The sequence below is a fragment of the Eubalaena glacialis genome, chromosome 2 (assembly GCF_028564815.1).
Source record: "Eubalaena glacialis isolate mEubGla1 chromosome 2, mEubGla1.1.hap2.+ XY, whole genome shotgun sequence".
Taxonomy (NCBI): Eukaryota; Metazoa; Chordata; class Mammalia; order Artiodactyla; family Balaenidae; genus Eubalaena; species Eubalaena glacialis.
The window spans coordinates 73,165,196-73,181,821 of record NC_083717.1 but is presented as its reverse complement, the minus strand read 5'-3'; the positions used below and the strand labels follow the sequence as shown (position 1 = coordinate 73,181,821).

Below are 16,626 nucleotides of genomic sequence, written 5' to 3'. Positions count from 1 at the left end.
GCATGGGTGAATCTCACAGCATTATGGTCAGAGAAAGAAACCAGACACAAAAGTATACATACAGTGTGGTTCCATCAACACATAGTTTAAGAACAGGTAAAACTAGTCTAAGGTGATAAAAGCTAGAATAGGGATTACTTCCAGTGTGAGAGGATATTGACTGGGAAAGGGCACAGGTGATGGAAATGTTCCATCTCCATATGGATGGCAGATACGTGGGTGTACACATTGGTACAGATTCAGTGAGCTGCCCAGGGAGACTTGTTCACTTTGTTGCATGTAAGTTTTGCCCCAATAAAAATGACTGGAAAGAAAAGTGAATTTGAATGATTCATCTGTGAGTTTGATACTATGCACTTGGTATTTTAGGTCTAGGGACGGGGTAGTGGGAGTGACAGGGACCAGAGGGAAATGGTTTTTAGCGTGGCATTTGTTGTAACGTCCCTCTTGGAGCAGCCCAGAGCCAATGGCTTGAGCTACTTCTTTGAGAAGGACATCAATTCAAATTTTATAAAAAGCAATTTGGAGCCCACCTGTGCCAGGCACTGTCCAAGGATTCTCTCCTTTCTAGAAGGCTCCAGTCTAGAGGCTTACTCCCAAGTAAAAGTATAACTTTTGGATGGAATCTAATAGAAAGTCTGGCGGGCTCTTTTTTTTTTTTTTTTTATCCCCAGGGGTGGCTGCTCGAGAGACGGCCCAAGCTCTGAAAACACTGGCCCAGGCTGCCCGGGGGGTGGCTGCATCTACGAGTGACCCCGCGGCTGTGCATGCCATGTTAGATTCCGCCCGGGACGTGATGGAGGGCTCGGCCATGCTCATCCAAGAAGCCAAGCAGGCCCTGATCGCACCTGGAGATGCGGAGAGTCAGCAGAGACTAGCCCAGGTAAGGCCCAGAACTGGCAATCAAGGTCATCACTGAGGTGGACGCATTGACAGGCTGTGGCCCGGTGCGAGCAGTTTTGGAAGCCTTGCCTGGTAGCCCCCATAATGTGAGATGTGCTTAATTCAGTCAACAGAAAGTATGGGGGGCTTTGTTGAGACCTGCCGTTAGAACGTGAAGGACCTGGACACAGCATGTCTGTTTTGGGCCTGTGTGTGCTTACGTATATCCCTCTTCCTAGCCTGGGAGGTGAGGTAGATTTGCTTGGTTTAAACTCTGTCTAGTGCCTCTTCAGATGATTCTTACCAGAGAGCGTAGACAGGGAGCCTCACACATCCTTAAAAGGCAGCATGTGGGCAACTCCAAGTTGGTCTGGAAGTGCTCAGAACATTCCGCCTGCCCTTGGGCAGGGCAAGGTGTGGAATGATGGCACCAGAGGGTCGCTGAGCATAAGTCCATCCCAGGGCGGGCTAACTGTGACCCAAAGGGCTCAGGGCCTCCTTCCACCTCCGGACCTCTGCAGGGCTCTCTGGAAGGCAGCTATTTCTCTTCCTCTTGGTGTCGGATATCTTTGTTTCAGAACCTGACAGAATGTTCAAGAGTTGTATTTGAGCCACAGTCAGGACTTGGCCTGGCCTTGGGAGCAGGTAGGGTGTACTGTATCGCTGTGTCAGACCCTGTGCTAAGACAGGATGTTAACCCCAGTGAGAGGCCTAGATGAGGAGATTTATCGGTAAACAGTGTCAGGTAGATGCTGGCAGATCAGTTCCCCATCTCTTCTAGCTCTGCATACTGTCACTGCTCACTCCCAACACATGTGCAAGAATGTTTGCCTTGAAACCTGCTTTCTGATGGGGCTTTTCTCCCGCTGTGTATTCAGGTGGCCAAAGCCGTCTCTCACTCCTTGAATAACTGCGTGAATTGCCTCCCTGGGCAAAAGGATGTGGACGTGGCCTTGAAGAGCATCGGGGAGTCGAGCAAGAAGCTGCTGGTGGACTCGGTGAGAGGTGTTGGCTCGGGAAGGGGCGCCTAGGAGACCGGGCCCACCTTAGGTGTGGGTGGAGTCTTCTCCCCTCTAGGGGACCTCTGAGCAGCTAGCCTTTCCCTTAGGAGTCCTGTTTTTCCTGCCGATTTGCCTTTTCCTTGTTTTGCTTTCTGATCAGCCGAGTTCCCAGGTAGAGCTTCTAAAGCTGACTTTTTCTTTGAGCCCATGTTGCTGTTTGCTCTCGGGTCATCCCAGTAAGACAGGAATGGGGGGAGGGGGTATATGATCATCTAACTTCTTATCAGGACATCTCAGGCAGTGACAGTCAGGCGATAAAGGGATACAAGTGTGAGCAGTCTGTGGAATTTCACTTTGGGGCCTGTTCCCTTCCCTGTTTTGTGAGTCCCCTTTGCGGGTACTTGGCCTTGTTCATCTTTGGTTCTTCTCTGCCTGGTGCCTGGCATATACCAGGTATGCAAGCAATGGGTGTGGTGTGACTAATATCTAGCTTAACTCTCTGGAACTTTTCACAAACACTTACAGTTCTGCTAGTGGCACTTCTGTGGAAAAGCTATTCAATATATTGTTAGCAAAGACCAACTGATGAATAAAATTGATGGCTATTAGTTTAGAAGACTAGGATTTAAAGTTTCATAGCATCTGCCTTTTAGTTCCAGAAAGCTAAACCTTTGAGAGTTTCCATCTGAGAAACCCAAGATAGAATGCTGGTTCAGAGAGTGGATCCCGAGTCAGACTGCCCAGGTGTGAATCCTGGCTCTGCCACTTAGGAGACCAGAAGCCTGAGGAAAGCTGTCCTTACTATTTTTAGATCCACTATGTCTAGCGCTGAATAAGTGTTCAAGAGAATGTGTATATTTTGAAGGTCAGCCTTAACAAGGGCTCAGACCACACAGAGCCTTTTAGTCTAGATGACTCACAACTGCATCCCAGGAGAGTCTGTCTTCCCTCTGCAACATACTACCTTTGTTTCTCCTATGCAAAGTAGAACTTCTCCTGCAACGTGCCTTCTCTTCCCATAGTTACCTCCGAGCACGAAGCCTTTCCAGGAAGCCCAGAGTGAACTGAACCAAGCAGCGGCCGATCTGAACCAGTCTGCAGGGGAGGTGGTCCATGCCACTCGGGGCCAGAGCGGGGAGCTGGCCGCAGCCTCCGGGAAGTTCAGTGATGATTTCGATGAATTCCTCGATGCCGGCATTGAGATGGCGGGCCAGGCTCAGGTGAGGCTGGTGTGGCTGAGTGGAGTTGACCCTTGCCCCTCTCGACTCTGGTGGACCGTCGGCCCCTGAGGCCAAGTGGCAAATAGGAGCGGGGAAGCTGTGAGCAGCCCACACCTTAACACTGTCTTTGCTGCTCAGAGAGCTCCATGAGCTCACAGGAATGGCATTCCCAAAGATGCTATTAGCTTATGTGTGAAGTTCTTCCTGGAGATGACGGATTACTTTTCCCATGATCCTCCAACAGAACTCATCATTTTATTTATGCTTTTTGGAGGGAGGGCAGCTCTGCATCCCATACTTCAAATGTGGTATAATACTGTAAAAACTCATGTATTTGAAGTTCGGGGAGTCCATTTGAAAAGGCTGTGTCTGATCCTGAGTGTCAAGTGATTCAAACTTAACCTCCTTCAGATGAACAGATAAACCCCTTGTTTAGAACAAGGGAGGGTGACTGGTCTGGTGTCCGCTTATGGAGCTGGGTTTTTTTTTTTGCGAGCTCCTGTGAACTCCCTAAAAGTGGTACCCAGGGTGTTTTTTACTCTGTTATCTACAAAGGGTTGTTTCTCGGATGGCAGGCCAGGTGAGAAATGTATCCTTTCCAGAGTCGGGAGCTTCTGGGATGCAGTCAGCTCTAAATGTCCAGACAGTGACGGTCGTTTGTGCCAGGCTGAGATGGACAAGCCCCTTGATAACTCCAGCATTGTTGAGCAAGATGCTGGAGTTGTGGCCCTGTCTGTGTGCTCTCTCGCTCGCTCTCTCCCTCCCGCCCCCATTCATGCCCACAGTTGTGAGACACCACAGCTCTTGGCTGACCCACTTGGGCTGGATTTCTGTCCTGTTGTGTGCATCTTGGTCCGGATATCTGTTTGGGGAACGGTAGACACTGGGCAGAGTCTCGACAGGTTAGGCATCTGCAGACTAATTGGACTTAATGCAGTCTAGACAGATAACCTGCTTCTGTTTCAAGGTGCTGCTCCTAGCTCCGAATGCTGCCTAGGAGAAATGGACAGCCCCTAATTACTCTGGCTCCTTTTGACCTTCCAGACGAAAGAAGACCAGATCCAAGTGATAGGGAACCTCAAGAACATCTCGATGGCATCCAGCAAGCTGCTGTTAGCTGCCAAGTCTCTCTCTGTAGACCCAGGAGCACCCAATGCGAAAAATCTCCTGGCCGCAGCTGCAAGGTAAGAGTGAAACAAAATGGGCGTTCATGTGCGGTTAAATAACGTCAGTGTTTGCAAGATCCACCTGACATCCTGCTGCTTTGCTGAATGAAGAAGTAGTGCTGACCTTCTGTTGTCAGAGTTGGAGGCGAGAGTGACAGAGATGCTGGTGTCTTATTAAACGGGCTCATTTGCATGCGCTTTCTCCACTAAAGATGCCTTCTGTCTCCTCTTAAAGCCTTTTCAGGAGGACTTGCTTAGTCTTAAGGCCCCCACTGATGTATAAACATAGTGGCTTAGATTTTTTTGAAAGTAGTATTACTATCTTTCAGATTATGGAAGTAATATAAGTTCATTAAAAAGAAATCAGAAGATGCTGAAAAGTATAAAAAAACCGACACTCAACTAGCCATTCAACATTTTCTTGAGTCTTATTATGTGCCTGGCACCAATGTTAATTAGATGGATTTAAACATGTTCACTTCGTCATGTGCAGAAGGGCTCTAGCTCAGAATGAATGGGGTGGTGGGGAGGAGTAAATTGTTTTTGGAAATATGTTAAAACATGAATCTGAACTTGGGGTAAGGTCAACATTCTTCTTTCCTGTTGTTTTCACCTGAGGAAGTGGGTCATACAAGACAATTTCTGCTCCAGGGCCACTCTGGCCATTTAGTTCAATAACTAGTGATGGAGTGCTGGTAGCTGGAGAAACTGCAGCGACAGCCCAGGAGAATTTTATATTGACAATCCCACATTCGTATTCCTGAACCGAGAGGGTAGGGTATTTTATTTTCCTGTGGCAGTGTTGGCCTGTTTTCATAGCATTTCTTGATATCACTTTATATTTAGGAAAACTAACAGCAGTGAGAGATTAAATGCAGGACAATTAGGACACATAGCATAATTGGAAACATTTTCAAAATGTGCAGATGAGTAATTTTTAAAACGCATGGCTTGAATTCTACTTAAATTTTTTAAACTTGGTTTTGTTTGCTTATTTGTTTTTTAATGTCTTTATCTCTCCTGGCTTTTTTTAAGTTGTTAGAATCAGGAGACCTGAATTCTAGTACAAGCTTTGCTGCTTGACTAACTAGGTTACCTTGGTCAGGTCACTCAACCTGTCTAAACTTTCCCATTTGCCAAATAAGGATGTGTACAGAGTACATTGTCCTTGAGCTCTGTTCAGTTCTCAATATATAAGGTAGCATGGTACCACTGGTTAAAACCTGTCTCTGGTCTCCTCTTTGCTTGTAGTGTTATTTTATTTTATTTTTTTATGGGGGGGTTAGGTAATTTCAGAGCAGTTGCCTTCAAAACCTTTGAGTTTCTTAATTTATTCCCAGATACATACTTTACCTTCAAACGATAGCTGGAGCCACTAGGTGATGGGAAAAATATCCTCACAACTCCCCACCTCCATCTTACGCTTTGTTTGTGATTGTTCCATTAGGTGAGTGCCCTCCTGGGGTCATGGTGGCGATGAAGAGGGACAGTGATGTCTTCTCTGTTGTGCAGCTGTTTCTGATCTAAAACCCTCTTAATCACTCTTTTTTCCTACAAACAACCTTCGGATAAGGCAACTAATGTTGCCGGGTATCTGAACTCAGATGTTTTTCATTATCTTAAATTTTTCACATCATTTCAAAATTACAGTTTCCAACTTAGAGCGTGTTGTCGACTCTCTTAAATTGTGGGAATGAGGGGAGAGTATAAATTGGCCTTTTGAAAGCCCGGTACAGAAGGGAATCCAGGACCTGAAAGCATGCTGCTGGTGTCCTGGCTCTGTGAGTGTCTGAACGCCCCCTGGTGGTGACATTGAGGAAGGGACCTGGAGGCGAGGTAAAAAAGCTCGCTTTGCCTCTGTCTGTCCTGGCTTTCAGCAGTTGACAGAATTCCCAGCCTGATGGTTTCATAGCCAAGTCAGCACTCAAGAATCATCACGTGAACTGATAGTCTTGGGCTGGAACAGCTGCAGGAAGTTGCTGGCCTATTCTCCTTGGCTTCTTGGCCCATGCTGGCAAGCTCTGCTCCCTGGGGTGATTTCCCAGCGGAAGCTCCAGCCAGGTCAAGTGAGTCAGGCAGCTCCCCTTGGAGGGTCAAGCTCTGCCCACCTGGGGTGCCTTCATTCATTCTCTTGTTCCTTCATTTGTTCATTAAACAGATTTTTACCACATGCCTGATAAGGGCCCGGCCCAGCACTGGGTGCTGGGCACACACTGTAAGACTGGGACGGCCCTGGTAGACTTAGGACAGGGGGCACAATCAGGGCATGCCACCCTCATTCTGTCGGGGCCTCACAACAGTCTGGTGCGTAAGTACCTTTGGAGTTGGGCAGCAGGGATCCGATCGCTCTCGTCCTCATCTTCAGTCCCACTGCCCTCCCTCTTCTTGGGACAGCCATGCCTGCCTGTCCTTCATGTGGATGTCCCCAAAGGCCCCAGAGATGCTACTGTGGGGACCCAGGCCTGGACCAACTCAGCCCCACCCTGCTCGTACATCAGCAGACTTGAACCCTTTCTTTGTTCTTTCTAGTCTCCGTGATGCTTCCTGCTTTAGGAAAAAATGGTTTACTTCTGGGAGAGCAGTAGAGTATGTGTGCTTTTCCCTCTGCTCATCATGCTGCATCTGAGCCCAGGTACATCTGAGAAAGCTGGTCCCTTGGTTTCTGATGTTCATGGGGAGGAAGTCATTTTCTGTTGAGTTCCTGGCTTGTTTGTCTTCTTTCTGTGTAACTGCTTGGCTCTGGCTCTTTTCTGGCAAGTTGGGTGGAGCCGGAGACCCTTTGTCAACCGTTCATCAGGCTTTTCCCTGCCTGGGGGCTGGACTGATGCTCCCTGAACTTAGTTAAGGAAGTGGAAAACCAGTTGGCAGTGGCAAAAGGAGAACGTGCCCCAACTCTGAGCACCTCCCCAAGCTGCTGAGCACACCACAGTCACCGTGGCCAGAAGGACTCCCGGGCTGAAGACTTGACGCCCACAGCCGCCAGCATCAGGGCCATCCTAGGCCAGGTGTTCAGTTGCTTTCCAGTCCCCTGAGGGCTCCCTAGGACCTTGCAGGAGGCGCCTCTTCCCGGACCACCCTTTGCTTTGAAATTCCTGCCAGGCAGGAGTCTTCCTATCTCCAGAGATGGTGAAAAAGGATGTCCCAGCAAGCAGCACTTCCATGCTGTAAAGTAGAAAAATGTACACTGGGCCTTCTTCTGTCTCTTGGTCTCCTCTAGAATGTTCCGTTCCCGTAATCCAAATCAGGATCTCGCGGAGCCCTGACTTTCCAATTGCTCTGGTCCATGTTGGGCCCTCCTTCATAGGGAGAACCCACGCCCGTGGTCGAGGCTTTCATTTTCTTTCTTTCACTCCCAGCGAGCCCTGCCTGTGTCTGGCTGATCCTGTCTGGTGTCACGCCCCCATCACTGCTTCCTCTGGCTCACCTTTGTGTCTTGTCTGTTCATTGTCTTGCCTCTCCAACTGGATTGCAAGCACCTTGCTTTCCTAGAGAGACTTAAACTGTATTATTATTTTACTCCCCATGCCTTGTGCATGGTAGGACCCAGGGAATACAGACAGGTGAATTTCAGTTTGCTCTTAGTTGCCTTTCTAAGCACGTCTTCCTTTGAGAAAGGGAATCATCTGAAGTTGCTCTATTCCCCTCCAAGCTCGCTATTGGACAACTTGAGCTTAATAAATAATCAAAAGCACAAACTGGTTGATTTTCTTCTCTCACCTCTGCCCCAATTCTATATCTATATAAAATTTCCTTCCAGAGCTCACAAACTCCTGTCTGAATCAATTTAGTATCTCTGAATGCTAAATGATTTGTAGGTTAGAAAGCCTTTAACATCTGAGGTTGTAGATCCCAATTTATTAAAAACCGAGAGTGGCTAAATATGCTTATTAGATAAAGAATGAATTATAGGAAAACGCTATCTCTAGATGGTGAAATTACGGTTATTTAATTTTTTGTATTTTTTAAAATAAACTTGTATGGCTTTGATCATTACCAAAAAGTGTGGGGAAAATAAAAGCAACTACAGTTCAAGCCTACTTGGATTTACATAGAACAAAGGGAGGATGCAGCTAATTTTGGCTGTATTTTTATAACAGTGTAAGTAGGTTAATTCATAATGCTTTAGTAGATTTACTGGTATCTGCTTTAAAATAATATTATAAAATCACTGTTAACATTGTGATACGTCATTGTCATTTTTCTATGCATATGTATATTCTTACAGGTATGGGCTTATGTGGTTTTTACGTTTTATATACAGTTTTCTATATAAGGAATATGATATCATGACTTTTAATGGGTGCCAAGAATTCTGTTGTAGACTATACATTTAGTCAGTCCTTTATCATTGCATATTTGGGTTGTCTTTAATCCTTTGCTCTTATAAATAAGTACTGTAGTTTGAAACATGAAAATACTGTTTCCCATTGTCAAATCTAGATAACCATTTGCCTCTGTGCCACTAAGTTTATTTAGCTATGCAATCCAGACTCTAAAATGAGTTATGGGGATAAATGATACCTAAATAATGCTTTTTAGTCATGGATCAGTGTTACCCAAGTGACTCATTCAAACATGCAGTGCTGTGCTGGCACTGTTAAGGATTATCCAACCACAAACTCTTAGTCTGTTTGTTTGTTGTTGTTTTTTTACCCCAAGTTTTTATTTGAACATTTTTCACTTCTAAAAATAGTTGAAAGGACAGTGAATAGCTATATATTCTCTGGATTTACCAATTGTAAACTTAGTTTTTGGGGTTTTTTTTGGTTTTTTTTTTTTTTTTTTTTTTTTGGAGGGGGCCACACCGCATGGCTTGCGGGATCTTAGGTCCCCAACCAGGGATTGAACCCCGGGCCCATGGTAGTGGAAATGCAGAGTCCTAACCACTGGACTGCCAGGGAATTCCCGTAAACACTTAGTTTCTAATGGAAAAATCTTTATATAAAGACTAGCTTTTTTAAAAATGTAGATAAACAGGAAACATTGAAAGAAATAAGCCAAATGGATAGCTTGTGTGATACGTGGAAATATTCCCCAAATGATCGTGTCACCACAGTTGAAGGCTGTACCCTTTGTTATGTTGACACATCCAGCCTGTCTGCTCCGAAGTACGTCTTGAAGGGCTGCCATTGCAGAACACGGTGTTGGACTCTCTGGGGGACGCTTCCAGTGAATACATCATGAACTGCACCTTCCAAAGGTGGTCCCAACTAGAGACTGTCCTGCTATCCCAGTTGTTCTTGTTTTGCTTTGCACCTGGAAGGCACAGTGCTTCCCCACGGCACCTTACTTAGTTAAGCACTTTTCCCCAAATAAATGAGTCACTAGAGTTAATCTTACACAAACTATTTGAGGATTCTTTCTCGAGCTGAGGAATGTTTTTCTTCTTCCCATCACTCTAGCTAAATTTAAAATTCAAAGCAGTAGCTCCTCATCAAATAATTAAGCTGATTGCCTTTGTACATGGGCAACATCTTTTTCCATCTAATTTGATCTTCTGCGGGAAGCTGCAAAGCCAATTTAACTAATAAAATGAGGCATCTTTATATTAGACAGTGTTGATGATTAGCAGCAATGTGTGGCCTATTTTGATTTTGTTTGTTTTATTTTACGTTGCCTGTTAGCTGCAGTGGTTACTGACTGTGAATAGAATTCAGGGTCCTTCCAAAACTAAGGACCAGTTATGACCCTGCAGAAAAATGGTTTTGAATCTGGCCTTGGTGTCTGATAGACGTGGGTTTAAGTCTTGTTTCTGCTGCTTATTTGTAGCATCTCCTTAAGGAATTATCTCGTGTGTGTGTGTGGGTGTGTGTGTGTGTGTGTGTCTGTTTTTTTCATTTATAAAAACAAGAGTATTCAATTTTAAGACTTAGTGTAAAGGTACAGTAATCAAAACAGTGTGGTATTGGTGAAGGGTTAGACACACACGTCAATGGAATAGAACAGAGTCCAGAAGTAGACCCACACAGATATGGCCAGCTGATTGTCAACAAAGTTAAAAAAGCAATTCAGTGCAGAAAGGATGGCATTTTAAATGGTACTGGAATAATTAGACTTCCATATATCCCCCCCATGAAAAAAAATCTGGATCCATATTTCACACCTTATTCAAGAAATTAACTCAAAATGGACCGTGCCTTTATAAATTATCCATGGCAACCTAAACAGAGGCTGTCCAGGAGTGGTGGAACCCTAGCCAATGTAGAAAAAAATCTGGGCTGTGTTTTAAGTTCTAAGAAGAATGGACACACATGTAAAATCATCTAAGAATCTCTGATTCCTATTAATGTTAACAAAGAAAATAGCTCTTTTAAAGAATGATTTTGGTATAGCTTCTAGGAACTGGTCAATCATGTAGAAATGAATGGTAAGAAGAGGTTTTAAAATCATAAGGCACAGTTTACTGTGTGACTTAAAATATACGAAATAGTCCAAACTATACAAAGGTTGTCCAAAATAGCCTAGCTCAGGTCATCCCATTCCTATGGGCTGCTAGTGAAGGATTCCGAAAACAGTGTTACTGTGAGCTGTTTGCCATTTGCAACTTCATTGTGAATTCCTTCTTGTGAATATATTAAAGACAGCCACAGTTTCTTAAGAGAACTATTAGTATTGATACTTTTAAGGGTAAATCAATGAATAATGAGAAGCAAGGTAGGGATTCTAATTCTCTCTTCCCTGGCTGTGGTTGATTTTTGGTTGTTTAGAGCAGGGGGCCCAACCCCCAGGCCGAGGACTGGTAAGGAACCGGGCCGCACAGCAGGAGGTGAGCGGCGGGGCGAGCAAGGGAAGCTTCATCTGCCGTTCCCCATGCTCGCATTACTGCCTGACCCATCCCCCGCATCGCTCTCATTACCACCTGAACCATCCCCCCTGCCCCCCCCCGTGGAAAAATTGTCTTCCACGAAACCGGTCCCTGGTGCCAAAAAGGTCGGGGACTGCTTGTTTAGAGCCTTGTGGAAGAGCTGTCACAGGGACCACAGCCTTTATAGTGAATTAATTGTATTCCTAGCGAACCTACAAAACATTGTTGGGGAAATTACTGTTGATCTTTACAAAACAAAACAAAAAACACTTTCCGTATTTGTCGCAGAGCTGTGACGGAGAGCATCAATCAGCTGATCACTCTGTGCACCCAGCAAGCTCCTGGCCAGAAGGAATGTGACAACGCCCTGCGGGAGCTCGAGGTGAGTCCCTGGAAAGGCTGCTGAGGATTTCAGAGTGTCTGTGTGTCTGTCGTTTCCCTCCGGGGTCAGGTTCTTCTCCTCTATTCTTACCTTTTATCTTTCCTGGGAAACTATTGGAGCCAAAGTTCCAATCCAAGTGGGAAGGAATTAAAGAAAAATTAGATTTGGTGGGGTTATCACCCCTGCTTCCCTGTTTCCACTAAGAGTTGCTTTGTTAGAGGATTCTTTATTTCAAACAGGAAGAGGCCTATGGTATTGAGTGTAGGCTGAAGATAAGCAATTTCTACCTAAAAAGTTTGGGAGTGATTATTCTGGGGCGTTTGGGAGAAGCTGGAATAGATGTGCTTTATAAGTAAAAATGATTTTCCCATACATTGTATTTTGTAACATGCAGGGGGCGCATTAGAGAAAACCCAGGAGTAACACTTATTACTATACAGTCAAGGTGGCCGTGGGGCTCCTGGTGGCCCAGACACAGTGTAGGGCTTATCAATTTATATTCATACTTAGGGTTTATTTTTAATGGAAAATTCATTTATGCCCACAGAGTATACGTGGGCAAAAATAAAATCAACGTGCCTACTTGTCTGTAAAGCAGTCCTAACCAATTCAGGTTATGTTGAAACAGGCAAATGGTTATCTCAGTAGATATGGGTTGGTTGTACCCAGTGTACCTTTAGTTTTCTGAACAAGGATACCCACCATGCCAGAGAGGGTAGGGGTGGGGGGTTGACTGCAGCTTCTGAAGGGTCTGATCGAGGCCCAGTCTGCCGATGGCAAGAGGCCATTGGCACAACTAAAAGTGAGAATAGGCAGGAGACTGAAGCATTCTGAAAACAGTGGAGAATGTTTCCTACCTTGGGTGAGTTACTGCCCTATCCTGGTGTGTTCACATTTGCAAATATAAATGATACGTGGACTGTTGATCTAAATGAGGTCTGTTGGCCCAGATGCACATACTCTGTGCCTTAATGGTATCCTTGGTTGCCAAAATTATGGCTATTTCAGTGTTGCTGTTACTAAGGCAATTTTGATTATCCAAGGAGTGGGAGGAGTTTCTTCAATGAAATGAACACCTTCTTTATGCAGCCCTCTTTCCCTCAGATCTTTGCTGATTAACTCAGCAGTTTCACCATTACTTAGCCCCAACCCTTAGTAACTCACATGGCCTTGTCTTTTTGTTGGCTGTGCCCCAAAGTCTACTAGGTCCCACTGTATCTTCTCATTCAACGGGGAGGAAGATGGATGGCTATGTCCCCTGACTTTCCTCCCCTGGAAAAGTCCCTCATAAACGATGGTCAAATGTTATTGCGACATGAAAGCTAGCAACGGTTTTCAGCAGACTGGAGACAAAGGCAGAAGAAGCAAGCCCCATGCCCTGTTCCTTGATGGAGACCTAAACAAGATTCAACATTTTCTGTACTTTTAAAATTAAAAACAAATGAACCATTCCGGGGGGGGGTTACCTTCTTTCATGCCTACCCATTGAAAGGTCCCAGAATTGAAAACTGAGGTCCCTACTAATCAAGAAGAAATGAATGAACCTGTCCTTGATATTTAAACTCCTTGGAGTTATCCAGCAGAGAAATTATACTCATTGACCATGAATATATATTGCCTCCCACTAACTTTCAGATTCTTTAAGAAAAAAATATCCCCGTTCTGTGGACACCATGCTTCTCCTTCACATCTGAAAACAAGAGATTCTCCTCTCTGTCAAAACTAACCAAGACACACCCACCCCAATCAGTGTGGTGTTGCCCGCAGGAAATCTGAAGTCATAGACACTGTGACTTAAATTCCTGTCAAGAATCTGGATAATGACCAGAATCCTGTGTATGGAGGGGAAGTTGGTAGTTGGTATTTTATGTTGAGTTTCCCTTGTTCTATAAAGCTTGCTCTTAAGTTGTGTTCTCCTTCTGTAGACTGTCAAGGGGATGTTGGACAATCCCAATGAACCTGTTAGTGACCTCTCTTACTTTGACTGCATCGAGAGTGTAATGGAAAACTCCAAGGTAAGCCTGGCTGTGCTGTTAGCATCCCTCCTCATTGTGGGGAAGAATCAAGACGTGCTTTGTGTGCACCGGCCCGTGGCCCCTCTGCATGGCTGCCTGTGTCCTAAAGCCTTGTTATGGCGCCCTTTGCCCAGGTGCTTCTCAAACCTGGCTGTGCATCGGAATCACCTGGAGGTCTTGTTGAACACACCTTGCTAGGTCACACCCCTGAGTTTCTGATTCAGTAGATCCCAAGGTGGGGGAGATTGTGCATTTCTGACAAGTTCCCAGGTCCTGCCATGTGGTCCAGGGGCCACTCTATGAGAACCACTGCTTATACCCTGTGAGGGATGGGTCTTACTGTGAATCAGACCATGTATTTCCTTCACCTGGGACTGCACTGGTGGGGAAAGCCCGTCAATGACCTTGGCTTATATGAGACCCTCCTGTGTGTTCTTTTCACCATCTATCCATGCCTTGCATTCTCAAGGGGAGTGAAAAATTGTGGGGGGTTTTGGGGGGGTGCGGGTGGTGAAAGTATCTAAGATTATACAAAGGTTTGTGTCCTCCCTTCTCCAAATCTTAACCCTGCTCAACAAGATCTTATTTCTTAGTATTTAATTTAATGTGGGTGGCAGTTGGAGGGGGGTGGTCTAAAAAGACTTCTTATCAGAGCAATAATAGTAATATTTTAAAAGGTCAAGAAACACTGATCTATGGTAATTGCACCAGTGTTTTTGAGAATGCCTCAAAATCAGGATAAAATGAAATGCAAGCAAGATGAATGGAATTTCTTTCTTTCCCTATCCAAGATGGCTTCTTGACAAACAAAGAGCTCTGTGTTGGGTTCTAGACTTGGATGTGATAGTCTCCCTAAAGAGTTCTGTTGAACATCCTTCAGTTCTAAGATCTGTGACCCTGGAAAGTAGGACCTGCCTTCCTGGGGCATGAGGAGGCCCATGAAGACAAAACACCAGATATGGGGCAGGCGCCTTGCCTCTGCCTGTGTGACCTTCTGTCTGACCTTGTGCATGGTGCTTGACCTTTCTGGGTTAGATTCTGAGTACTGAAATCCCTTTTAGCTGTTATTTTAAAGGCCTCTGATAGGGACTTCCCTGGTGGTGCAGTGGTTAAGAATCCGCCTGCCAGTGCAGGGGACACGGGTTCGAGCCCTGGTCCGGGAAGATCCCACATGCTGCGGGAGCAACTAAGCCTGTGCACCACAACTACTGAGCCTGTGCTCTAGAGCCCGCGAGCCACAACTACTGAGCCCACGTGCCACGGTTACTGAAGCCTGCGCGCCTAGAGCCCGTGCTCCGCAACCAGAGAAGCCACTGCAATGAGAAGCATGCACGCTGCAACAAAGAGTAGCCCCCGCTCACTGCAACTAGAGAAAGCCCGTGCACAGCAATGAAGACCCAATGCAGCCCCCCAAAATTAATTAATTAATTAATTAATTCAATGCTTAAAAAAAAAAAAAGACCTCTGATAAAAGGTCTTATCAGACCTTGAAAATATAGCAATGATTTTCAAAGTAAGGGTAAATACTTAAAAATTTAGCCTTAGTGTTCAGATTATCTATCTTTCTATATATACACTTTTTAAAGACTATCAATTAATAAGTGAATAATATCGGGAAGAGTGTGTCTTCTGCTTTCTGGGTATGGTCTTCGCCTACAGCTCGGTAGATATGTCTGATTTTATATTCTGGGAACTAACAGTTCTCAGTTTAGACCATTCACCCATGGGGTGCCCTGTATAGATTTTAGTTTATTGACCTGTGTATAGTAACTGTACCTCCTTGAGATATAGATAACTTTTGGGTAAAAGCTTCAGACTTTCATTATTTATTTCTCTTTGTGGAACAGAAATGATATCATTATCTTGAATCTCTTCTTATTGCAAATAAAGTAAAATAATGGCAAACATTGTAAATTAAGTAGCCTTGAATATTCAAGTTGGAAGGGTAGCCCCTTTACCCCATGGTCTGAAGGAATGCTCATCAGAATATCGCTGGTGATTTGTTTTGCAGGTTCTGGGCGAGTCGATGGCAGGGATTTCGCAGAATGCCAAGACCGGAGACCTCCCTGCCTTTGGGGAGTGTGTGGGGATTGCGTCCAAGGCTCTCTGTGGGCTGACGGAGGCTGCAGCCCAGGTAAGGCATGGGTCCCTGTGCCCCACGATGTAGGCCTTCCAGCCCTGTCCTGTGCCGGGTCCCTGTGGGAGGCACGGGGGCTTCAGCTTCAACTCCTGTCTCCACCCATCACCACAGAAACCATGGAGAAGGTGGTAGCTCTTGCTAGCTGAGCATTTAGGCAAAACATCAGCCCGTTACCCCTGGAGCAGAGCAGCCTGGAGAGAACACTGAACCCTGCAGACCCAGCCTAAGGGTTCAGAGGCCGGTCTTTTTTTTTTTTTTTTTTAAGGTCATTGTTACAGATAAGTTTTTTGGCGGGGGGAAATAGGTATTACACAATTTAAATTCCCTCTGAGGCTTTAGAGTTGCAAAAGTCTTAGTCATGCTCTTTTTAGAATCAGAAGGAGAAAAAATTGGATGCCATCACACAGAGTCGTGATCAGGCATGTTCCTGGCTCGTCTTCAACTGTGCTGTGCATTTCCAATAATTGCTGAGCTCATGTAACTGAACTTCCAAGAATGTCAGCATTTACCTTGAAGGATTTATCATTTGACAATTGCCTTGAGCCTAGAAGATTTTATTGAACCAAAGAAAAACATCCCGAGTTCAGGGGGTGAAATCACCTTCCCTTATTTGGCCCCTCATATCTCAGGGGAAATGAGTTAAGGTTAGAATTTTCCCTCACAGATTCATTTTCTCCCTGTTATTTGGCTAACGCATCTAAAGGGTTTGAAGAGAAGACCTTCTCTTGTAGCCTCTTGTCCTCTTGGAGACCAAATATTGCCTTTTTTTCCCCTGAACCATTTTATCCATTCTTACTTACTGCTTCAAATACTGGCCTAAACAGTAAGGATACATTAGGCTGCGAGATGAGAAGTCCTCATGTAGGGCAGGCTTCAGGTTGGCCTACCCAGTAGCTCCACTCCATCAGTCTACACCCACTTTTTTTCCCCTCTGCCATCTGCCAGCCAAAGAGTGAGCTCCATGCTGAGGCTGGTCCCCCTCATGGTCATAAGGTAGCTGCCAGAGCACTCAGAG

The 16,626-nt window shown here is 45.3% G+C and overlaps 1 protein-coding gene across 1 annotated transcript in view; it reads left to right on the top strand.

The window, feature by feature from the left end:
- The window catches only part of TLN2 (talin 2), a 441,211-nt gene that overhangs the window by 332,210 nt on the left and 92,375 nt on the right, over positions 1-16,626 (top strand). Inside the window, exons 29-35 of the mRNA XM_061180246.1 lie at positions 675-883; positions 1,761-1,880; positions 2,906-3,103; positions 4,148-4,287; positions 11,363-11,456; positions 13,382-13,471; positions 15,483-15,605. Of these exons, the coding sequence (XP_061036229.1) occupies positions 675-883; positions 1,761-1,880; positions 2,906-3,103; positions 4,148-4,287; positions 11,363-11,456; positions 13,382-13,471; positions 15,483-15,605 (974 nt within the window). The remainder of the gene's footprint in view (positions 1-674; positions 884-1,760; positions 1,881-2,905; positions 3,104-4,147; positions 4,288-11,362; positions 11,457-13,381; positions 13,472-15,482; positions 15,606-16,626) is intronic.